Here is a 25,086-nt window from a genome sequence, read left to right as displayed (position 1 = left end):
GTTGCGATCCCAGTAGAATTTTTCCAGGTTGAATTTTGACGGTTTCCAAATTCCTTATCCAGCCACACAGTGTTTTGATTGCTCACCCACATTTCATCATCTTTATCTTTTTACTACTAACTCTCAGAGTGCAGTCTTGTCTCCAAGTTTCTGAGGGACCACCGTGTACTGACAGCAGCTATTCAGATGTCAAGTAGAAAGATATAAAGCTATGGCATTTGGCTGTTAAGAAAATTAGGGGAATTGGATGCCGGTATTTTCATTAAAGTTGTGGGAGTGAACAAACGTTATTTATTGAATAGAAAATGTTGAGGTCTCAGAGGGTCCCAAATGAAATACAGACAAGATCCCTACCTTGGTGTGGCTTATTTGAACAGGAAAGGTGTTACTGGAGTTACTTTCCAGACTTGGGATAGCCTAATTTAGTGGGTGGATCCGACCTAGTGTGCGGGATCAGGAGGAAGGGTTCTGAAGCAGGGACCCAGGACTGGAGGTTTGAAGGACGAGCGGAGTGAAGGAGAAGCACAGCTGTGTGGTGCCCACGTGTGGCTCCTGAGCAGACAGCGTGGAGGAGACCGGGAGGGTGGAAGGTGGAAACAGGAAGGTTGCGGGAACCAGGTGGCTCAGAGTAGTCAGCAAAGGGCGGGGAGGCAGGGCTCCACTTACAGACTACAATTCCCAGGAAGCATCCGGCAGCCTCCAACGGATGTGAGGTAGGGCGCCAGCCGCGACCTTTGAAGGAAAGAGGAAGTGTTCGGTCGTCGCGGAGCCGTAGGAGAGCGGCTGGGCAGGTAGGGCGCGGTGCGGGAGGGGAGGGAGGGCCGCGGCGGGCGGGGACGGCCGCCGGCCGGACGCTCGAGGCTCGTGTCGTCACAAGGCGGCGGGAACGGTGGCGGGCGGGCGACGGCCCGGGCGGGCACCGGGAGAACAGGGCGGGAGGCGGGCAGGCCTACGGCGGCGGCGGCGGTAGCCGGGCGGCCTCGGCCACCCGGTAATCGCATCTTTTCCCGGCGTCTTGTCTGCAGAGGGAACGCTATGTCCGCGGAAGTCCCGGAGGCGGCCTCGGCGGAGGAGCAGAAAGTAAGTGCGGTCTAGGCGCTGCGGGCCTAGGTAGCCGCGTGCGGAGGGCGCGCCCGGAGCCCGGCCCTCGACTGCCAGGCTCCACACCCAGGACGGGCTTCCCGACCTGGATGGGCGCCAGCGGGCTGGGCGTTGAAACACTCGATGTGTCCGTTTTCATTATTTTAAAAACACGGAGGGCCAAGGACTCGGTGCTTAATAGTTGGAACCTGAGTTTTCCTGCGAGCTTCACTTTGCTTAGGAAGTTTCCTTTTCCCGCCGAAGCATCCACTAGCTGTGGTAAAAGTGCGGGCAACTCCAGAGGCGGCTGAGGTGGTTTGGGCCGGGGTGTAGACTTGCACTGGGGTTTCAAGTCCAACCCTTGTGATCCGGTGACCAGAGTCAGCTCCTAAACTCTTTGCCCTTCATTTTCTTCATCTGTAAAGTCACATTCATAGTTCTTGTTTCCTACGCTTGTTGTGAGGCCAAAAATAAGGAGACACACATAGTATGTAGCTCAAAAACGTTAGCCAGTAGGGGCTGCCAATGGTGCGCGACCAAAACTCCAAAGATTGGAGCTTTAAAAGTTTTGTTAAGTTAGTTTTAAATGAAATCACAAGAATATTTTGTAAACTACTTTTTTTTGTCTCCTGATTCCATATTTTAGTTGTAAACTAATTTGTAGTATCTTTCCGATCTAATCTTTATTTATCTGGGTTAATACTTGCCCCTGCCATCACAATATTTGTATAGTCCAGCCTTCCTTCGTATATATGGCTAAGAAATGAGAAGTTCCATGGTATCTTGTTTCCTGAATTGTTCATGGAGAGTTACCAAACTATTTTTGATAAAAAATCAAACTATTTCCTTAAATAGGATTTGGGTAGAATAAACCCTTGGCCTTTGCAAGGGTTTATGCTTAATGTTTCATCCATGTCCCTGATCAGCTTAGAAATTATTTTGAACCAATTTGATTCCATATGTTCTGGACTATGTTGATTTTTCCTGAATTGGATAATTGTGTTAATTATGTTAACTGTAAGTAATTGAAGAAAAGTAAGAAGACATCAATAGCAGAAATAATAGAACAAATTACATTATTTTGGAATATTTCAGTGAAAATTATAGGATATTTTTCACACTCTGGAAAAAAAGGACGGACTTTTGAGTATGTATAGGTTAAGGGTTACAGACTTAACTAATTTTAAATATGGCTTATTTATTATAAGATATTATTGTGTTCATTATTAATTGGGATTTAGGAACTCAGAAAATAAATTCAAAATAACAAACCAATGTCTGTAGTGACATCTTAAATACTGTAATCAAACTCAGTTTTGACTTCTGGTACACAGTAGTATTCTAGGTAATTTTCTTTGATGAGCTCTGTTAGTTGCCTAACTCTGCGGAATTGATTTCTGGAGTGTAAATGTTTTTAATCTGAACAGCCTCATATATCTTCTAACAATATTAAGGATAGCATGAATGTTTTGTCTTAACGATCGTCTACATTAAACATTTATTTCAGGTCCTTTGATTTTTAGCTGCTGTCATTAATACCACCCAGAGTCTATTGGGAATACAATGTCCCTTCTTGAAGATTGGCTGTAGATGTTAAGTGCCTGTGGCATAGATACTATCCCTAAACAGGAAGAAAATGTGCAAAGTCACTTCTGTGTTTCTGTGAGCCAAATCACCTGTTTCTTCTCTTTGGAAGAACAGTTAGATGACCTAAAAAATTGGGTTATTGTTTGTGTACCCAGTTGACCTTTCAATTAAAGCCAAAGTATTCAGCTAAAAATACTTTTTATGATTCTATGATAGATTAGCCTATTAACCTCAGAAAAAAATAAAGAGCTGGACTCTGCATAGATTAATGGCAACTCAACAATTTCTTACTTTGAGTAGTAGTATGGTACCAAGGTTAAGAAAAATAACATCAGATAGACTCCATTTTTTTAATTGGGATATCAATGAATATCTGCAGGCAAAGAAATTATAAATTACTAGCTTTTAACTTTTCGCCAAACAAAATCAGTCTAAATTATAAGTTCTGTGTGGCTGGTGTTTTCTGAAACTAAATGTCCAATATATTGAGTATATGGTAGCAATTATTAAGATGCAGGGACTTTTTGAGGATGGCAAGTTCACTATCCCCTGGCTACATGGTGAACTCAGTTCTCTAAGAGTAAGATCTGAGGGCTGGGGTTGTGGCTCAGCAGTGTAGCGCTTGCCTAGCAAGTATGAGGCTCTGGGTTCTAGCCTCTGCACCACTTTTAAGTAAAATAAAGGTATTGTGTCCAACTACAACTAAAATCTCTCTCTCTCTCTCTCTCTCTCTCTCTCTCTCTCTCTATATATATATATATATATAAAGAGTAAGATCTGAGGTCATTTAACTCTAGAGTCACAGATAAATTTACATTTTGAATTCAGCTCCATTTTTTAGTTGATATCCTGGACAGTTGGAAAGTCTGCTGAACCCCTATCAGATGAAAATTCTAACAAGTCCTGACAGTACTTAGATATGAATGTCAACTCATATGCCTGGATATACTTACATTTTTCTTTTAGATTAAAGAATCCTCATGGTCATCTGTAAATTCCCCTTTTAATAACACTAAACTAAGAGGCTTGTGCAACCTCATCTTGAGCACCTTAAACTCAAGGCCCTCTGCTTTCTTTCTTTTCTCCCGTACTAGTAGCATAATGATTAGTATTTTCAGAAATTGTTGGTTGAGTCATCCTCAGAACTTTTGAAACTATTGCTCCAATTTAAATAGCAGTGCTAGTACTATAGTGAAAAAAAAGAGGGATAGATGATGGTAATACAGTATAAAAAGCTTATACTCTCTTTAATAATCTGAAAAAAACTAACACTGTATGTGTTAAACTTTAAACTTTTTTAAGGATCTTAATAGCAAGTTTTCTAAAGGTTATATGATATTCATCAAACTAAGTGTGATTTGTTTTAGAAAGGGTAACTATAAGTAGAGCTCTCCACTAAAATATATCTGTCAGTTAAAAGATACACTTTTTTTGCTTTTCTGCACAGTAGATGAAGTGAACTATTATTTAAATTATGGTTATGTGCTGCATAACAAGAGTTCCTTATAAAAACTTGATTCCTATTTCAGCTCTAGATTCTCTCAAAGGCAGTGTCAGGGGAACTAAGGTTCACTCTTAGACTGCCTGGCTGGGTGACCTTGAACAAGTCCTGTAACCTCTGGGTTTCTTTATGTGCACATGGGAGCAAGTTTCTACTGTGTTCATCATCATCAGAAATTCAGCCGGATGTGCCTGGCAATTCAAACTTATTTCATATTTTCTTCCATAACTCCTCTTCTTGACCAACTCTTTGTGTGTCAAAATTCTGAGTACCTGGGCTGGGGATATGGCTCAAGCGGTAGCTCGCTCGCCTGGCATGCGTGCGGCCCAGGTTCGATCCTCAACACCACATACAAACAAAGATGTTGTGCCTGCTGAAAACTAAAAAATAAATATTAAAAAAAATTCCCTCTCACTCCTTCTCTCTCTCTCTCTCTAAAAAAAAAATAAAAAAAAAAAAATTCTGAGTACCTTTGCATTCCCTACAGGGTCTTGCATACAGCAGATTGGTTTTTGTTTCGTTTGTTTCAATCAGAATTAGGTTTGGTTACATGTGACAGGAAAATGAAAATAATAGTTTAAAGAAGACAGAAGTTATTTCTCATGTCAAAGAAGCAACAGAAAAGGCTAGTCCAGGGCTAAGAGTATGGCTCAAGTTGTTAGGACTCATTTCTTGCTATTCTTGCATATCACCTCATGATCCAATATGGCAGTTCAAGTTTATTCTCATTCATTCAGCAGAAAGGACAAAGAGGGCAAATGATGTATTCTCTTCCCTCAGGGAGGCTTTTTGGATGCCACACATGCCAATTCTGCTTATATCTTCTTGGCTGGAACTTAGTCACATGGTCATGCCTAACTGCAAAAGAGACTGCGGAATTAATTTTTCACTTGGTCATATTGATAAAATAAGTAAAATTGATAGGGAAGAGGGGAGAATGGATATTTAAGTACCCATATACAGTAATGTGTCACATAATCACAGTTTGGCCAACAGTGACACCATTATGATGTTCCCATATGATTATATCACTTAGTGACAGCCATCTTAATTGTTGTAAGCACACTCTGATGTTTGCACAGTGGCAAAATTGCCTAACTATGCATTTCTCTGACCTTGTCCCCATAGTTAAGTGATGCATGACCGTTTCCATATATCCCCAGTAAATAGTGGCTATCAATTGCTTTTTTCCCCAGGTTTTAAAAAATTGCAGTTAATTTTGGTATCTTTGTGGGGCTGTTTTGATAACAATCTTTGGTCACTAGAAGGCTCAAGTTGTCTGTTCAAAGTGGATGTTTGGGTCTGTGTATAGCAAGTTAAGTCTAGAGGTAAACCTTAATCCTTTCTACTTATTCATCTATCATTGTGAACACATTGCTGAGCAGATAGAGAACTTGCTGAGAGTGGTCAGATTATTATTGCTGATACTATGTAACTTCTGCTGAAGATTGAAAAATTCTATTGTTCAGAAATAATCATCAGCTATAATAGAATATAAAATAATCCTTAATTATTTGAAAACCTTTGTTAGATGTATTTATTACTTTCACCCCATTAACGGAAGGGATTTCAAATGTATCTTGATAGTATGATTCACAAACATACATGTGCTTAACATTGATAAATGTCAGGTCCTGTGCTAGGTGTAGAGTGTACAACTTTGGGGTATATGTTTTTGTAAAGAGGATTACTATTTTTAAATTCTTGAATTTTGTTTTAGATGCATCATGAGCACATATATCTGTGTTTCTTGTTTTCCCAATTTGTAATCCTATAGGGAAATGTTCAGAATTCTGCCAGTGTTTCTCTTATACCTCACTCACTGCTCCCACTGCCCCCGATCATTGGCTTAGAAATTACTTAGCTATGAGGCTGTGACAGGAGAGCATCTTATCAGGACCCTGGCTCAAAAAATGGACTGGGGATATAGTTCAGTAGTCGTAACACCCCTGGTTTCAATCCCTGGTACAAAAAAGAAAGAGAAAGAAACCATTTAAGTAAATCCACTTATATTCCAGCATTTGTTTCCAAAATGTAGTCATGAAGAGGCTTCTTTTTCAGAATAAAACTTCAAAACCAGATTTGAATTTTAAGAAATACTTCTTTCTTAAATTTGTCTTTCCTTCTCCCTTTTGATGATCCTCTATATTGTATTTTCTATTTTCACTAGTTTCTATTCTCTTTATATTCTTTTGAGTTCATTTCTTTCTTTGACTTTTGGGGCCGGGGCAGTGTGAGGAATCAAATCCTGGACCTCATGGGCCAGGCAACTGCTCTACCACTAAGAGCTACACCCCTAATCTTCTTTGTGTACTTATAGGTCATTGACATTTAACTGTATTGTTTAATATAAGCCCTTTTTATCCTATAAGTTTATAATAAAGTTATGTGTGTGTATGTGTGCACGCATGTACACACATACACACACATATAGATATATAACTTTTATTATCAGTCATGATTTTTAGTTTTTCTTTTTGTGATACTCTGGGAACCCAGACCTGGCATGTTGATAGGTAAGCATTTTACTACTAAGCTACATTCCCAACTCTTAAAAAAAAAAAAAAAAAAAAAATTTTTTTTTTTTTTTTAACTTTCAGACAGGGTCTTGCTGAGTTACTCAGGCTGTCTTCCAACTTGTCATTCTCCTGCGTATCTGGGATTAGAGGCATGAACCACCACTCCTAGCAGATTTCTTTTTGTAATTGTGAATTATTTAGTAATTTTTTTTTAATTTCCAAATGTTAGATTCATACACACGTACATACTTTAATGAATTGCAGTCAGAGATAGTGGTATAGATGAAAATGGTTAAGACTGGCTTTATAACCTGGTTGTTTTGTCAATTTTTCCATTGGTGCTTGAGAAGAATATATGTTCTCTAATTTTAGGGTATAAATTAAAATCAAGTATGTTGTCTGTTCCCCCCCACCCCAATTGATAATTGAGGAAGATGTGTTGAATTCCATGGAAGTAGACTCATTAATTATTCCCTATAGTTCTATAAATTTTTGTATATTTTGAGGCTATTTTATTAGAGGAATTAATATGTAGATCCTTTGTTTCTAATAATGCTTCTTAAGGTATATTTTGTTTTAGATCCATTATGAGCATATATCAGTTACTGTACCCTGGGTTTCTGTTTCCTCAATTTGTAACCTACAGCAAAAAATTCAAAATTCTAACTGTTAGGTGTACCATCTCTGTTTTGATTAGGGCTTTAAATTTTAAGAAATACTTTTTTCTTAAACTTGTCTTTCTTCTCCCTTTTGTTGATCTTCTATATTGTATTTTCTATTTCACTAGTTTCTATATTTTTACTTAGTCCTCCCCTCCATGTTTATTTTTAACCTGTGTTCTTTCATTTTTAGATTTTTTTTTAACTAAAGACTTTTGACCAGAAATAAATAAATAAATTAATTAATTAGTTTGTTTGTTTGTTTGTTTGTTTTTGGTAAATCTAGCTGCTGGATTTAAATGGTCAGTCTATTTTCTGTCTATGGTTTCTGTAGTTATTGACATTTTATGACATTTTAGGATTTGTTTCTCCCGTGTTGATCTTTGCTTCTTTTTGTCACTGCGATACCTCCACCACGGATCTTTCCCCCTGCCCCACCCTTTAATTGATGTTGTCCATTTTACCCCCGTTTTAGTTTGGAAGTTATATACTGTGTTTCTGTGGGTTAATTGGTTCCCCTTAAAGTTTTTTTATGCCTCTTTAAATAAACTAAAAGTAAAGTAAATATTATAAACTCTTATAAGTGATACAATACTAGAGAATACTTAAACACTAAAATATACTATATTGCTATATGGTATTTTCTTTTCCTTTTTTCCCCTGGTACTGGTATTGAACTAAGAGCCTCATGCATGTACTCTGCCACTGAACTATACCTCTAGCCCCCTGTCTTTTATTTAAACTCCACATAATAAAAGACTTTCAAGTTAGAATATTGACTTCTCAGTATATGTGCATATGTACCAATTTCTTTGTTTGCTATTTCCTTCTTGTAGCAAACCTTTTTTTGGAGATTTGTTTTCATTCCAGCTGAAGTAAATGTCTAGGAGTTCTTTCATGTCCAAAAACATGTATTCACACCAGATTCTGTGTTGTTTTCCATTTTTGAACTACAACTACACAGATAAATTGCTCATTTTACCTGATCTTATTCCTGTGAGAAGACAGGATAGAAACCATTCTACATATTTCAAACAAAGGAACATGTCTTGGGATGAGATTAGAGATAAAGGAGCAGAAGTGGGGAAGGTTATGTTTCCAGAATTGGAGGATTGCACAAAGCCTTTGACTTTGCAAGAATAATCACTTGAGAAGTCCATTAACTCTATGTCCACTGCCATGCAGCTGCTATAAACTTCCTTTAAAGCCGCAGGAACTCACAGGGGCTACTGCTGTTGGCCATTGTCTGTAGCATCACCAGGAGTAGAATGGATTCTTTTTCCCATGCCTTTTCATCAGTGGCATCCACTGGTGGGGCCTGATAAGAATTTGTTCTGGGGAATGTAGTTGGACTTCTCGAGAAGGATGAATGTGGATTGGTTGCCAACCAAGGAAGTCTTTCAGAATGTTAGTTGAATGTTCAAGCATTTGAACTTGCTTAACATCAGTAATGTCCTAAAACTGATTACATCTGAGGAAGGTTAGGAATGTTTTTGTGTGACTCATGAAAAGTATATTGTGGAAGTCTTGAATAGTATTTGCCATATTTAAATATGTAGTTTAAGTAATATTATCTTTACCCTTGTTGCATTTAACACCCTTTTTTGGTGTTTAATGCATCAACTTTTGAATCCATCTACAAAGTTGCACTAACAGGGACCTAGAGAACTCCTGTTTCAAATCAAAGGAAAAAGTGGAAAGCTCTTATCTTCTAAGCCCAAGAAAGCTGATTTTAGTACATATGTAGATCTTTATTAACACTTTTATTTGAAGGTGCTGGGATTGAAGGGCAGCAGTCAGCTTTGGGTTTTTGTCAATCACTCATTTAAAATTAACTGTACCAGGAAAACCAAGAGTAGGTCCCTCCTTCCATTTCCACTTACAAATTACAGTAGTAGGAACACCCTTGGCTACAGGAATTATCTGCAGTAAAGACTGAGCCATAGAGGCAGCTGTGCAGTGATGAATGTGGATTGGTTGCCAACCAAGTGCCCACCTTCCCACTCTAAACTATTAACCTTAAATTTATGTTATTTCTCCAAGTTTTGTGATAATTTCAGTATAATCTTATCTTAAAGTGGGGGTTAGATTCTAAAGGCATTGAAGCAAAAATCTCATTTAAAATATCTAAAATCATTCTAGAAAAACTCCTAAGGAAAGCATGTTGATATGCTTATATACCAGAAGATACCATAGGATTAAGGTGAAAGTGGAAGCAGCAGTTTTTACATACCATACCTCGCACCTGACTCTCTCTGGTTTATACCTTTCTGGTATGCAATGATTGGTAGAAACACCATTATTTGAAGTCTGTAATATCTCTGGCTGAGCACCCAAAGCTGACTGCTGCCTTCAATCCCAGCACCTTCAAATAAAAGTGTTAATGAAGACCTACATATGTACTAAAATCAGCTTTCTTGGGCTTAGAAGATGAATTTTGTGTACATCTTGTGAGTGGATTATGTAACCACAGTAAGGAGAGTGAAAATCAACATAGACAAATGAAACTACAACATAAAAGAGGTAAGTAGGAAATTTGAAGCAGGAAGGGAAAATATACATATAAGAAGAAGCCCTGTGGAAAACAAGGTATTTTGGATAGCAATACTTTTTTCCCCAAATACTCCAAGATTGATAATAGGGTATGACAAAACACAGGGAAATTGTTCAAAATGAAGAAAGTATTGACAATACATCAAGCAAATAGAGCTGATTATAAAATGTATGAATGTAATTTTGAGGAAAATCTGCAAAAATTATATGACATTTGTTTCAATTCCTAGATAAGTGATTTACTTGCTGTATAAAAAAGTTAGTTTGACAATTATGAATTTAACATTTCTGCTTTTTTACTTCATAAATAATCCAGAAGAACCAAATATGCTGAGTTATGATTTTGTTGGTCCGGTGTGCAGAAATGAATTTATTAGAAAATGTGCCTTGCCAGTTACCCAACCTACAAGTCACAGGACAGCTTTGTTTTTCTTGACTAATCTCTCTTGTGCAGTGCTTGCTATGACGTGATAAATACTGCTTCCCTATAACATATGGCACTTCAAAAAAAAAAATGTAGACTAAATCAAGACTAGTGTCAAAAATAAATAGACTATTATCAGAAAATAGGTTTTGATACATTAAAGAATGGGATCTTTGATATGAACAGTTTGTTATTTTAAACATGGGGGAAATTATGCAATAAAACAGATATGAGGATTGTTGAAAATAATATCTCTTTACAAATGTTTTTTTCTGTATTAATTTGTTCAGGAAAATATGCTAATAAGGAGGCTGCTGTTAATTTCTAGTAAAGAATCCATTGATCTTCAAATCAAACATAATTTTAGATAAGTAGAAAATCAAAAAGATCTTTTTTATTTTTGCAGTATTAGGAAAATTCTCTAAATATAGACAAAGAGCTGAAGAGTTCCATAGAAGGTGACTAACTATAAATGTATTATACATGACTGGAAAGTAATGGCAAGCAAGACTTTAGAGCTGAGCTATCTTGATATTTTTATCCAGTGTGTGGGGTGCTACACATGCATCACAGCTATAATAGAGCTATCACATGGAACATTTGAAAAACAAGACAGAGATGCTTTAAAGGCTTCTGTGCTTGATTTCTTAGATGCTGTGTTACTTGGCATTTAGCAACTGAAGCCAGAATCCAGATATTAAAAGGTGAATTATTTTAAATCACTGAGTTGTACTAAAGAAGTAATTTATTTTAAATTATTTCAGGAAATGGAAGATAAAGTGACTAGTCCAGAGAAAGCTGAAGAAGCAAAATTAAAAGCAAGGTATCCTCACCTGGGACAAAAGCCTGGAGGTTCAGATTTTTTAAGGAAACGATTGCAGAAAGGGGTAAGTGGTCATGTGTAAACCTTCAAATATTTAAAATCTTCTGAACTCAGTGTACTGACAGATTGTGAAATGGGTGTCTGCATATTTAGCTCTGTACTTAGCAGATGCATGTTTGTGTATACCTTTTTTCAATATACTTTTCATTTCATAAATTTGAAAAGAATTTAAAATTTACCATTTTAAATTATGAACTATTTCAAACATGTAGCATAGTGAAGATAACAGAATCCAGACACACCACTTATATTAAAATATTAGTATTTTTGTCATGTTTACTTTGGTTTTCTCTTTGTAATATGTGTGTAATTGAAACCTACCCTATGCTACATAGCCCCTTTCTTTCTTTGCTGCAAAAGCAAATGCTCACCAGAAGCTGGTAGTTACCCTGCTGCCCATATATTTTAACTTTTAGCTGTTTTAAAGTGATTCTCCTACAATATCCAAAGGCTTAAAATACTTTGTGTTTGGATGAAATGATCACGGATAAAGCACCGCTTACTCTTCCTTTGGTAATAGGTTTCACAGTTACTCTAATACAATTTTCATACTGTAATTTAGGTAGTTCAGGTTACTGGAAATACATTTTTCAAAATCTTGTTATCTTTTTGTGTGAGATATAAACCATTATTTCTCAATAATGAGATGAATTGAACCTGTTTGTTAAGTTTTTTCATCTAACCCTTTTCTTTATTTCTGTTAAAAAAGAAGAAAGAAAAGCAAATTAGAGGATTCCATATTAAGCTTAAACACATTTCAGTTATTTACCATACAGGGATCAGGGAAAGATGAGATATTATATATGGAAGAGAATTGTTTACCAAATGAGATGCCATATCGTGTTTCTTCTTAAATATACTGGTATCTGTTGCTTGTATACTAAAAACAACATCTGTAGTGTGTGTGAGTTTGGGTGTGTGTGTGTGTGTGTGCATGTAAAACATTCCAAAAGAATGTTTTAATGATTCTTTAAAGTGTCAAAAAAAATAGAATGGTGTAGTTTACTCTTACATGAAATGACATTCACAGGTCTGAAATAATAAGATAAGGAAAAATTACAGTAATTCTATAAAAATGTAAAACTTTTATATCATGAGACATAATACAGGGGAATTATTAGGAAAAATGGGGGTGAACTTTAAGAAAAACATTAAGGTACCCCTATATAACGGATATTAGCAGAGTCAATAAACACAAAGAAAAGTGCTTATCATGATAGAAATCAATGAAATGTAAATTATACTGTAGTGTATACAACTAAATATGTTCATTTTCTTTAAATGAATAATCTCTAATGAGTTAATAAAAAGATAAGGAAAATATCTTCAAGATTTTCCCTTGTAGCTTTAATTAAAAAAAACATCACTTTTCAATAGTAGAGATGGTTAAATAAATTTTAATAAGTCAACAAAATAGAATATTATGTGGATATTTTAAAACATAATTACAGAGATCAAAATATTGGAGATAAATAGAAAAAAATAGAATGAAAATTGTTCTATGAACCTAGCTAAGTGGAATGTACATGTACTGAGTCTAAATATAAAACTGTCCCATCGGGCATGTTTTTAGTTATGAAATAAATGTTAAATATATCATCTTTGACTATTAAATTATTATTTCAATTTGACTGATTATTAATCTTTTGTAAACAAAAACCTTTGCTAATATTTAGCATAATTATAAGCTAACAGGCTTTTCTCCAGTATGTTGGGACTGTTGTCATTATAATTTTCCTCTAGCTTCAACTATTTATGATTTTTTTAAGCATCTTTAGGTCAGAATTTACATACATTGCCTCTTGGTGTTATAGATAATAGTGAGAAATGAGGAAAATGCCAACTGAATCAAGAAATAATTATATAGAAGTTGAGAAGTGAGCTCAGATTAATTTGGTATTCTGACAGAATGTCAATGATTTTTTATATATATGGGAAATAAAGTCTTGATTTAAAAACAGTCTGAATCATGGGGTTTTGGGTTTTGATTTTTACTCTGTCACAGTAGTTAGTAAGCTTGGCAAGTTTCTTTGTTATTTAGAGGGTTGCGTTAGATTTTATAAGGCTTTTTATGTGTTATTGTACCCATTGGTGACACTATGATGTTAACATTATATAATATTATCATGAGGCTTTTAATAGTAAGATTATGCACATCATGCTCATGTTGACTGTCAGAGCTGGGGGAGGCTAGGAAGAAGCAGTCTAGCCTGTATTTTCCACATCTGATCCAAGAAGACTGAGGATCTAGTTTTAAGAAACATGGCTTTAAAGTTAAACAGTCACTTTTTTTTATGTTAATGCTATTATAAATACCAATTTAGGTATGGCCTCTGCGTTTGAGTGAGAAGAGGACCTTTTAATAAGATTATAATCCGGATGAATCAGACTTAATGTTTGGTGAATTAAAAAATACTTTTATTTAACAACTCACAAAAATTGAGAAATTGTTAGAGATAACTAATATCACCCTTAGACTGTATCTGTGTATCCCAGTATGAAAAACATCAATCTAGTTCACCTCTACCTAAAGCATGGACTTCTTTATCTGACATCTTTGCTGTGTCATTGTCTTTGCTGATCTCTGTGTAAGGATTTTAGTTTTATATCTAGTAATATTAAATAAATTTAATTGCTTCCCCCCAAGCAGAGCAGTCTAAATTGTAATTAAGTAAGATCTTTATATGATGAACTCTTGCTTATTGTAAGATAGTTATTATTAGAAACTGAGTTTGTTAAATTGGCAAAAATCTGCCTAAACTTTGCACTATAAATTTCTTTCTGTACTTTTGACAGTAAGAAATTTGACAGGTTGTTTTGTTCTCTTTCAGAGGTCACTAAATTCAGAAGCAGCTCTTTAATATACAGTGCATCAGAGTTCTGAAATTTTTTTTCTACACTCATTTTAAAACATTATGCAGAGGGGCTGGGGATGTGGCTCAAGCGGTAATGCGCTCGCCTGGCATGTGTGCGGCCCGGGTTCGATCCTCAGCACCACATACAAACAAAGATGTTGTGTCCTTTGAAAACTTAAAGAAATATTTTTTAAAAAATTCTCTCTCTCTCTCTCTCAAAAAACAAAACAAAAACATTATGCAGAAAGGCAGGGTTACAGTGGCACACACTTATAATCCCAGCAATTTGAGAGGCCGAGACAAGAGGATTGCAAGTTTAAGGCCAGCCTTGGCAACTTAGTGAGACCCTGTCTCCAAAAAAAAAAAAAAAAAAAAATACTAGTGGTATACTTCAGACATAAAGCACCCCTGCCCTCAATGTCCAGTATGAGAAGCAGTTTCTAACTCTAAACCTTCTGGCCATGGGCCAGATAAAGCTTTTCAAAGGATAGTCCCTAAAGGGAGGCATCCCATGAGACCTTTTCCCTCTTCACTCAGGCCATCATTTCATTCCAAATTAATTTGTAGTGATCACATAAATATGATTTAAATTCCTACAGAAAAATGCTCATTCTAAAGGATGGAATATCAACAATTAAAATAATTTTAATGGGTGTGAGGTTGATTGGAAGGTGGGTAGCATATCCTAAATGCAAGTTGGTAAATTATGCTTTTTTATTTTCAAAATAATTTAAGCAAGAATTTCCACCTGGTGGTTCTGTTAGTAAATTAAAGTTTTATGTTTTACTAAGTCCAGTACTTTTTATTTCCAAGTCAGTCTTGGGGGTTCTATATTAAAGTCAGAATGGTCCAAGTAAGCCTGAAGAAAGAGTTCTGGCTTGAGTTCTCAGTTGTTGACTTATGCTAGAAATCAATAGAGAATCATAGCTGTTTCATCCTATTAATTTCCTGTTAAGATTTATTTAGATTAACTCATTGTATACTGGCATAGGGTTGCAAATATGTCTTAAATCAGTCTAATGTTTATGAAAACATTAATCTGAATTTTGGTTTTTGCTTTTTTTTTTTTTTTTTTTTTTTTTTTAGCAAAAATATTTTGATTCTGGGGATTACAACATGGCAAAAGCAAAGATGAAGAACAAGCAACTTCCTACTGCAGCCCCGGATAAGACAGAGGTCACTGGTGACCATATTCCCACTCCACAGGACCTTCCTCAACGGAAACCATCCCTTGTTGCTAGCAAGCTGGCTGGCTGATTAAAAGAGCTGACCTGCATGAATTTTCTAATTCCCATTATTTCTCCTCATATGTTACTTATCCACTTTTTATTCCTTTCATTCACTAAGTCATTTAAATGAGACTGACGGCTTTGCAGGTAGCGATAGTGTGTGCTGCTATTGTAAGGGAATATACATGTGTAGAGGTTTTGATTAGTTTTAACAGTGCACTGATGAAAAGGACATGTTAGAGCAACATAAGTAATCTACTTGAAAATATTTGTATATATTACCTAACTCCTAATATAGGTTCCAAAAAGTAATAAGCAAATTTTACAATTTTAATGTTTTGCCTTCTTCGCTTATCTTAATTATAGCTGTGTATGTTACTCTTATTTAATGTAACCTCTGTATTGATTTCTTCTGTATTTTCCTTCTGGATTTTGTCAAACAGAAGTTTAAGCCACAAGTTTGAAGAAGGATCACAAATTCAAATGAAAATAGGAGGGGCTTTGAAAGATTTGTATAACTGTGCTTGAACTTGAATGGCCTTAAACCTGTTTCAGCTTTAACAATAGAATTTTACTTGGGCAATATTTGCCCATTCTGGTGTAACTTACGTGACTTCAGTGCTTAACAGCTGCCATTGAAGCTAGTATTCTTATTTAGTTTTGTAGTGTTAAATACCTTTCATTGTTGAAGATGTGAATGAAGTATGCATGTGCATCAACTGTTGAATTCACTTTTGTGCCATTTTTGTAAATACAGTAGTTTTGCACAACCTTTCATAAATGTCTGTATTAATTTCACATATTAGAAAGTAGATAATGTGCCATCGAGAAGCACAAGAGTTCCTCCTACACAAAAAAATATGTCCTTATAGCTTTTATATAATAAGAGTAGTTTACAATCTTGGGCTTATAGAATACCAAACTGAATTCTTCATCTTCACTCAGTCTGCCGTAGAATTAAGCTTTTACAATTGTTACTAATATCCATGACATTCAGTGGCCTTGTGCAAATATGATATGTTGCTTAGGCATATCTTTTGTCCTATGCAGATCTCATTTTGTCTTTTACGAAAATTGCAGTTCATATAATTTATACACACTTTTTTTTAAGTATACAGACTTTTTACTTCCACACTTAACTTTGGAGACACTAGAGTAAAAGGCTTTCCATATTCTGCCTTCTGTTTTCTTCTCCTCCCTGCCCCACCACCCAACTTTTCTTTTCTGTCTTTGCTTCTTTTGACTATTTGGGCTATTTAGTTTATATGATAGCATAGGCATCTGTAGCCTTACTCTTTTTAATTTGCTGTGCTGAATGCTGTATTTTGTAACACAATAATGGTGTTTTCCCTCTTTCATTTCTCAGTTGTTAACTTACCACTTAACCCTATTATTATTATTGGCATTTAACAATTGTTTAAATAAAAATTTTATAATGAAACAAATAGTTGAGAGAACTGGCCCAGGAATCTGTCAGATTGAATTAAATTCAAGTAATTATGATGAACTAAGAATTAGGCTTGTGACGAGTAACATACATGATAGCTAAGATTTATTCATATGAAAAACATTTAGATAGTTGCTTCTGAGATGTCACTTTAATAAAATATGAATTTAATTTTACTTGTGGTTCATCCAGTTAGAACTTTAACACTTTATTAGGACAGGTTTACTGTTGTCTTAGAGCTCTTCCCACAAGCTGTAATATGGTAGCAGGATAATGAGGATTGCTAGACAGAACTGATACTATTTTTCTCTTCATCTTTGACTTGCACAAATCCTCTTTTGGATCCAGGCATCTTTTCTAGGTCTTGGCTTCATTTGTAACTGCTTTTCTGTGATGCCAAATCATAGTAGATGGTGCCTTGAACATAGCACCTGCGCTTAAAGGCTAATTGCCTTCCTTCGCCACCCACCCCAAAGGCAGAAAAGCAACAAAATCAGTACTGTGCTCATTTGTAATTTTAAGGATCAATGATATATAAATATATGAATATATTTGTAATGAGACCAAGTATGTTATTCCATAGTATGTAAACTTATACTATAAGATCCATTTAAGAATTTTTAAATAGCCCTAAATAGAATTTCTATTATAGTTAGTCCTTTTTTTTCCATGAACATTTGCAAGCTATCACCATTAAATCCAAACATCAAAAAGATTAATCTGAAAGATCAGAGAGGCCATGTTATTCCCAACCATGATAGAACTCTTGTAGTTTGTGACAAGTGACATAACATCTGCTTGAGTGTTAGTTTGTAAAATACAATATTTAACCTACCTCAAAACTTGTTGAGGATCTGTGAAATACTGAGTAAGTGCCCAAAAATAAAATATTGTTGATTGTCTTTTTATTACAAGTAGTTACTCATTAAACCAACCTGCCTTCTGTAAAGTCACAGTGCTTAAAATCTCAGGATTTCCCATTAGGAAAGACCTGTCATTAAGGATTTGTAGATATAATTAATTGCTTAGCTTCCATTGGTGCTTGGGATAGAGAGGTTTTAAATTTTTCTATTTTTTGTTCTGCCTCAAATCTCAGTTTATTGAAGCATTTTGCAAGCTCTTTAATCACTGCTTGAATGAAAATTTTGATGAGATGAGCTTAATTTCTACTTTTTTGAAGTCGTGGTTTGAAAAGTGACTAATTTTAATCATTGTCCTGTTTGCCATAAGTTAATGTTAGAGTAAACTGAAGTTGGAATTAAATACTTCATGAAAATTGGCTACCATCTGAAGTAAATTCCCGTTTCATGTTCAGTAGCTCTTTTGATAGTACAGTTTTGACAAACATTTTGTTCTTGAAGGCTACATCTAAAATAGTTAAAGAGTTCTTGGCAAATTGAAATAGGATAGTTTGATGAATTGGAAGGAACATGTTTGTAGTCTACAAAATTGTTGAATAATCTTGTGCTGCTGACCTAAAAATATGTCTTAACTATTCATCAAGGTGGGCCTCTAGAGCCTCTACTTGTTATTACTTCAGCAGTGAGAATTAGTTGCTCTTTTTACTTGATGTAACAAAAGTATACCTCTAATATTTATTGGTACTTTTTACTAAATCACATTTATGTTCTTATACAATACAAATAGTGTAATTTTATCAAAGTTGAAATGTAGTATGTACTTAAATTGTGCTGTAAAATTGGTGTTTGGTGATCAGGAGCAGGTAGTATATGGGAAGAGCATTTCTGAGTGGTCACCAAAGCAGTTTCTCCGGTGGCCTTTTCACATTCCCCAGCATACAAGCATATTTCTCCCACTTTTCATTTCCTCCCTGAAGCCCATTTTTTTAGAGCTAATGAATTATTAATCCTTAATATCCATCCCAATATGCCAAAATTTAGGACCTGTCACATTTTCTAAAACATCCTAATCTAGATAATGACTAATATGAGCCACTGTCCCAACTCAGCATGCACTGCCAGTCTTCTGTCTTTTTTCCCCAAATCCCCACCACACCTTATAAAATTAGGATCAAAGGAACTCTATGATTGTTGAATTTAAGGATAAAAACACCAATTTGAATACTTTTTTACTAATTTCAGCCTTCTGGGTAGGTAGGTCTATGGATTTTATTCTACAAATCACTGGTGGTCATGATAGCCATTAATGTATTGCTTGTATTCTGTTATTTATCAATTAAATGGCATTTGAAAGAAAACATCTTATTCCTTTAATATTACACCCTCAAATCTGCTACTGAATCTCTAGCATTTGTTATGCAATAGGACATTATGCCTGTATTAAAAAGGCCAAGAGTAAATGCCTTTTTTGTTAAATGTGTCTAGAGTTGGCAGTTAATGCTGAAATTTGTCAAACAGCCCTTCCAAAATTATACTTGTGAGATACCAAAATAAATAAATAAATTGATCTAATTTCTATTGATTGGATTTGCAGTTTTGTCTTATTTAAAGCTAATATTTTCTGAAGTTCAAATACCTGTATATGCAGAATTTTGACTATTGGTGGTTTTAGATTTTGTTTTAATTACAAAAATGTATGACAATGAAATTCTAGCAGTCAACTTTTTTTGGTAAAGCTTTGTAATTAAGGTAATAAAATGGTTTCAGATTGTGATTCGTCTCAGTCTCGTACAAAACACTTTAGTATTGAATATAGAAAGATTGATGATTCTCTGTCACCCTATACAAAAGTCAAATGAAAATGGATCAAAAACCTAGAAATGAGACCAGAAACAATGCAACTCCTAAAAGAAAATATAGGGTCAACACTCCAACATAAGATGCAGAAAACAACTTGCTCAAGAGGACTCCTAAAGCTCAGGATATAAGAATTAATAGATGCAATGGCATCAAATTTAATAATTTGTGCACAGCAAAGGAAACAATTTAGAATGTGAAGAGAAGGTAGAAAATTCTTGGCTAGCTACTCTTCTGGCAGAAGATTAATATCTAGAATATATGAAGAACTCAAACTTTAAACACCCCCCCCAAAAAAAAAAAAAAAAGTTAATAAATGGGCAATGAACTAAACAAACTTCTCAATAGAAGATACAAATGGCCAACAAATATATGAAAAATGTTCATCTTTAGCAATTAAGGAAATGGAAATCAAAACTACACAGATTCAATCTTTGGTTAGAATAGCAGCCATCAAAAATACAAACAATAATAAATGCTGGAGAGGATGTGGAGAAAAAGAAACACATGGTTGGTGAGATTGTTAATAAGTACAACCACTTTGGAAGTCAGTATGGAGGTTCCTCAAAAGAATGAGAATGGAACCACCATATGACCCAGCAATACTACTACTCAGCATTCATCATAAAGGATTAAAGTCATCATACTGTAGTGATACATGCACACCCATGTTTATAGCAGCACAATCCATAATAGCCAAACTATGGAATCAGCCTAGGTGTCCATCAATGGATGAATGAATAAAGTAAGTGTGACATATGTACACATGGAGTTTTATTCAGTCATAAAGAAAAATGTCAATTGCAGGAAGATGGATGGAACTTGAGAACATTATATTAAGTGAAATAAAAGACAAATTCAGAAAGTCAAGGGTTGTATGTTTTCTCTCATATGTCAAAGCCATAGAGTGAAAAGGAAATGAAAGGGGAAAATTTAAGGAAGACCAGTAAAGAGGAAAGGGACCAGGGGAAGGGAAAGAAATAGTAGGGAATGATATTATCCAAATTTATTGTGTGCATGTATGCATATGTAACAACAAATCCCATAATGTGCCAATAAGGATATGGAAAAAATGAAATGTGATGAACCATGCACACATTTTAAGAAGTGAAATATATCTGTATATAATTTAATGCAAGGTAGAAAATAGTACATTCCTCAAGAGAGATAGGAGTAATATTCCAGGAAGTCTAGAGGAATAAGTTCTTCGACTGAGGAATAAATAGAATGAGTTTTAGAGGTGGCTTTTAGAGATGAGTTGAAAACATTTTAGGTCGAGGAAATATTATTTTCAAAAAAGCAAGGAATTAGAGAAATGTAGACCAACATAGGAAGTTTGGTTGTCGAACATAGCATGTAAAGAGACTTTTTTTTTCTTCCTTAAAAGTTATTTCTAAAGGTATTTCTTCCACATTCTTCAACTCAGAAGAATCACAGAACTCTAATCTTTCATTTTCATATTTTTCTTAATTCTTAACCGCTTTAATATCTATTATTTGAAGCTACAATCACCAGGTACCAGGAATTGAACCAGGGTTGCCTAACCACTGAGCCACATCTCCAGGGCTTTTTTTATATTTTATTTTGAGACAAATTCTTGCTAAACTGCTCAGGGCCTTGCCAAGTTGCTGAGGCTGGCATTGAACATGCAATCCTTCTGCCTCAACCTCCTGAGCTGCTGGATTTACAGGCATGCATTACTATGACCATGAATGTTCTTGCTAAAAGAAAGACTAAAACTATTTTTAAAAAATTGATTACTACAGCCGGGTGTGGTGGCGCACGCCTGTAATCCCAGTGGCTCGGGCAACTGAGGCAGGAGGATCCTGAGTTCAAAGCCAGCGTTAGCAAAAGCAAGGCGCTAAGCAACTTAGTGAGACCCTGTCTCTAAACAAAATACAAAGTAGGGCTGGGGATGTGACTCAGTGTTTGAATACCTCTGAGTTCAATACCTAGTACCAAAAAAAAAAAAAAAGAAAATTATTACTTCTGCTACTGATTATAAGACATTGGACTAATATATTTATATACCTATGTATCAATTAAGTCTAAGGCTCATATTGCCAGCCATGATAATTTAATCTTTTTTTTCTTCTGGTGCTGAGGATTGAACCTAGGGCCTCAAGCATTTTAGGTAAGGGGCTTACCATTGAGCTACACCGCAGCCCCTAGCCATGGTAATTTAAGATGGTCAAATGTATTATTCCTATAAAGTTTATATTATAGTATGCTTATACAAAAATTCTAAAGAACTACTTTTTATATTTATTTCCCATTTTGTTGCTCATGACTATAATCTGTTACAGTACTACCAGCTGATTATAATGTACTCACATTCTCACAGGAGGTCTGTTCTACAAGTGTCAAACAAAAGGTGGGGAAAATTCAGTATGAAGATGGCAGTGTGTAGTATAGCAGAGAAGAGTGAGACCTAAGGAAAGGCCTAAAAGTTGGGAAATTGGTATCACTCATCATTCGGAGAGAGCAATTTCAGTAGAGAAGGTACATATGGGCTCAGGGCAGAGGAATATAACAGGAATAACAAGTAACTTGAGATAAATTAGTAGTGAAGACAGTTCTTTTGAAAGCCGAGCTATATTAAAAAAAATTGGGGGGTGCTGGGGTTGTGACTCAGTGGTAGAGCACTTGCCTGGCACATGTGAGGCACTAAGTTCAATCCTCTGCACAACATTTAAAAAAAAAAGATTAAAATTTGTTTTTTGCTGGATGCAGTGGTGCACTCCTGTAATCTCAGGAACTCAAGAGGCTGAGGCAGGAGTATTTCAAATTTGAGGCCAACCTCAACAACTTAGGAAAGGCCCTCAGTAACTTAGCAAGGTCTTGTCTCAAAATAAAAAATAAAAAGGGCTGGGGATGTGGTTCAATCCCCATTACCAAAAAAAAAAAAAAAAAGTTTGGAAGAAGTTCTTGGTTTTCTTTTAAAATGCAGGAAAATTTTGAATATGGTCATTTTGTTAGTGAGCTTTCAATTAATATAAACAAATACCTAAGATAAAATACCTAAGAGAAAAGATTTATTTGGGTTCATTGTTTTGCAAGTTTCAATCCATCATCAATTGGCTCCATTGCTTTCCAGCCTGTGGCAAGGCAGCACATCATGGCAGGGAACTTGTGGCAATGAAAAGCCACTCACTCACCTTAAGGCTGGGGAAGCCAGAGAATGAGGAGGGTTGTAGAGTCCACAATCTCCTTCAAGGGCACAACCGCACTAATACTGCCATTGTATACAGTAGAGAGCCAACAAAACCTTTCATTAGGCTCCATTTCCTAAAAGGTTTCACCACTTCCCAAAAGGCAAGCCTAGCTGAAAAGAATCCTCTAATAATTGGGCCTATGGGGAACACTCCAGATATCTATTGTAGACAAAATTTGAGTATGAAAGAAAAACTGAAGATGCAGATGAGGCAAGAGGGCAATACCTGGGATGGGGGATCAGCCAGAACCAGCAGATGAGCCAGTAGAGGTCAGGTGGAGAAGGTAACACACTGGAAGAAAGGGCCTGTTGGCTCACCTTAGTCCTACCCATATAAAAGAAGGTGATGAGGTCACTTTCCAGGAAGGTGTGATGAGAAAAGGATGCAGGTAAGAAGTACACTAATGGTTCAGAAGTGCTTTACAACTTTGTAAAACCATGTCCTTATATTAACAAAGATCTAGAAAGAGTCTCAAAATTTTAAAATGGTTTCTTTGGGATCATTGCTTACATTCCTCTTTTTTTTTAAAGAAAACTAAATGGAGCAAATAATATCAAATGGGAAGCACAAGTCGGTAAGAAATATATAGGTAAAAAAAGAACTGAAATTTGGTATTAAATAATATTCTGAAACTTCTTTTTCCTATTCTTTTCTTTTCAGTCATAGTTATAGAAGGACATAGTGAAAAACCAAGAATCACAAATATACCTCTCTGCTTTAGATACTTTAGATCCTTAGAGGGAGAACTACTAGGAACATTCAAGTTATTGTGTGTATATGTGTATTTTCTTCTTCTTCTTCTTCTTTTCTGATAGTTATTGCTATATCTCTCAGCAATATCTTTCGGGTTTTTGTTGTTTTTTGATTTTTTTTTTAAAGAGAGAGTGAGAGAGAATTTATATATATATATATATATATATATTTTTTTTTAGTTTTCGGTGGACATAACATCTTTGTTTGTATGTGGTGCTGAGGATCGAACCCGGGCCACACGCATGCCAGGCGAGCGTGCTACTGCTTGAGCCACATCCCCAGCCCCTGGTTTTTTTTTGTTTTTTTTTTTGAGACCGTTTCTTGCTAAGTCACTGAAGATCTTGATAAATTGTTAAGGGTTGTCTTAAACTTGCGATCCCCTGTCTCAGCCTTTCAGGTGCTTGGATTACAAGAGTGAACCACTATGCCTGGTTCTCAGTAATATATTATTTTTTGTTCTTAATTTACTTTTAGACATAAGTTAATGGCTCTCCAGATTATTAGGTGAAGGTTTAGCTCACAACACATCCCACCTCTTAGTGTGGTATATCAACTTCTGAAATCTTTATAGGCTTCTCTTTTTGGGCTGGGGATATAGTTCAGTTGGTAAATGCACTATGCCCTGGGTTCAATTCCCAGCACCACAAAGGAAAATAATAATAATATAGGCTTCTTTTAGGTGTTTACTAATATACTTTCACTTTTTTATTCTTATTCTGTTAACTATGGATAGTACTTGTTGGCTCTCTACTGTATACGATGGCAGTATTAATACCCTTTATCCTTCCCTATGATTCTCCTCTTTTCTCTCAGTTTTTGTCATCTATGATTTTACAGTTGCATCACTAAGGTTAATAACATTTTATTTCTATTTTGTAATCATTTTTAGCAATTCTCCTGGCCTTATAGGTTGATATAGTTCACTGCAGAGCACAGTTTATGCTATGATTGCATTTCTTACACACGTTTTTCTTTTTCTTGGCATTTCTCATTATCTTTTCCTCCTTATACTTTTGGCCTATATCATAGCCACAATAACTTTAATATCTTCTATCATATCACGTATCTATAAAATCTTCCTTTTGCTCCAGAAAACTCTCCCCTGGAGGCCACTGTTTCCTTGCTTCAATTTAAACTGGTTGCTTGCTTATCCTTGTGCACAGCTGTCATCTTGCAACTTGGATGCTCTCCTGAACTAAATCCATTATTTTCTGTGTTCCATTCAATGGCAGTGATTGCATTTGTGTAGGTCTTAGGTCAAGTTCCCTAGATGAAATAGAAGTTCTTTATTTTAAAGAATTCTGCTGGTGGGATGGAACACACCTGTTATTCCAGCTACTCAGGAGGCTGAGTCAGAGTTCTTAACCAAAAATACATACTTCTGGGGCTGGGGTTATGGCTCAGTGCCAAAGCACTTGCCTCGCACATGTGAGGCACTGGGTTTGGTCCTCAGCACCACATAACATGAATAAATAAAATAAAGGTATTGTGTCCATCTACAACTAAAAAAAAAATTAAAAATACATACTTCTGACATTTTTAAGCTGAAAAGATATTAATGAGATATCGGATCACCTACAGAATTGTTGGAAAGGCTGGGGTAACAGTTTTAATAGAAAATTTCCAGGTGCAACTCTAGAAAACATATTCAGCAGTGCTCTCAA

The 25,086-nt window shown here is 35.5% G+C and overlaps 1 protein-coding gene across 2 annotated transcripts; it reads left to right on the top strand.

The window, feature by feature from the left end:
- Nucleotides 1–698: 698 nt before the first annotated feature.
- Nucleotides 699–19,179, top strand: Arpp19 (cAMP regulated phosphoprotein 19). 2 transcript variants are annotated; one of them, XM_046461299.2, is made up of 4 exons: nt 699–791; nt 1,026–1,080; nt 11,088–11,210; nt 15,148–19,179. In XM_046461299.2, the coding sequence occupies exons 2-4, from the start codon at nt 1,036–1,038 to the stop codon at nt 15,316–15,318; spliced, it is 339 nt and encodes a 112-aa protein (XP_046317255.1). In that variant the 5' UTR covers nt 699–791; nt 1,026–1,035; the 3' UTR covers nt 15,319–19,179. The 2 variants fall into 2 exon arrangements, with proteins under 2 accessions (XP_046317255.1, XP_058440791.1); XM_058584808.1 differs by lacking the exon at nt 699–791 and having other exon boundaries at nt 921–1,080.
- Nucleotides 19,180–25,086: the final 5,907 nt, after the last annotated feature.

Source organism: Marmota monax, unplaced genomic scaffold (assembly GCF_021218885.2).
Source record: "Marmota monax isolate L192 unplaced genomic scaffold, Marmota_monax_Labrador192_F-V1.1 WCK01_AAM20220418_F8-fsc00001, whole genome shotgun sequence".
Lineage (NCBI taxonomy): Eukaryota > Metazoa > Chordata > Mammalia > Rodentia > Sciuridae > Marmota > Marmota monax.
This window is presented reverse-complemented; position numbering and strand designations above follow the sequence as displayed.

Excerpts from the sequence above, each read along its gene's own strand:
- Arpp19 (XM_046461299.2), top strand. The coding sequence starts at position 1,036 with ATGTCCGCGGAAGTCCCGGAGGCGGCCTCGGCGGAGGAGCAGAAA. Across the intron at positions 1,081-11,087 it reads CCTCGGCGGAGGAGCAGAAA|GAAATGGAAGATAAAGTGAC; the intron begins GTAAGTGCGGTC and ends AAATTATTTCAG. Across the intron at positions 11,211-15,147 it reads GGAAACGATTGCAGAAAGGG|CAAAAATATTTTGATTCTGG; the intron begins GTAAGTGGTCAT and ends TTTTTTTTTTAG.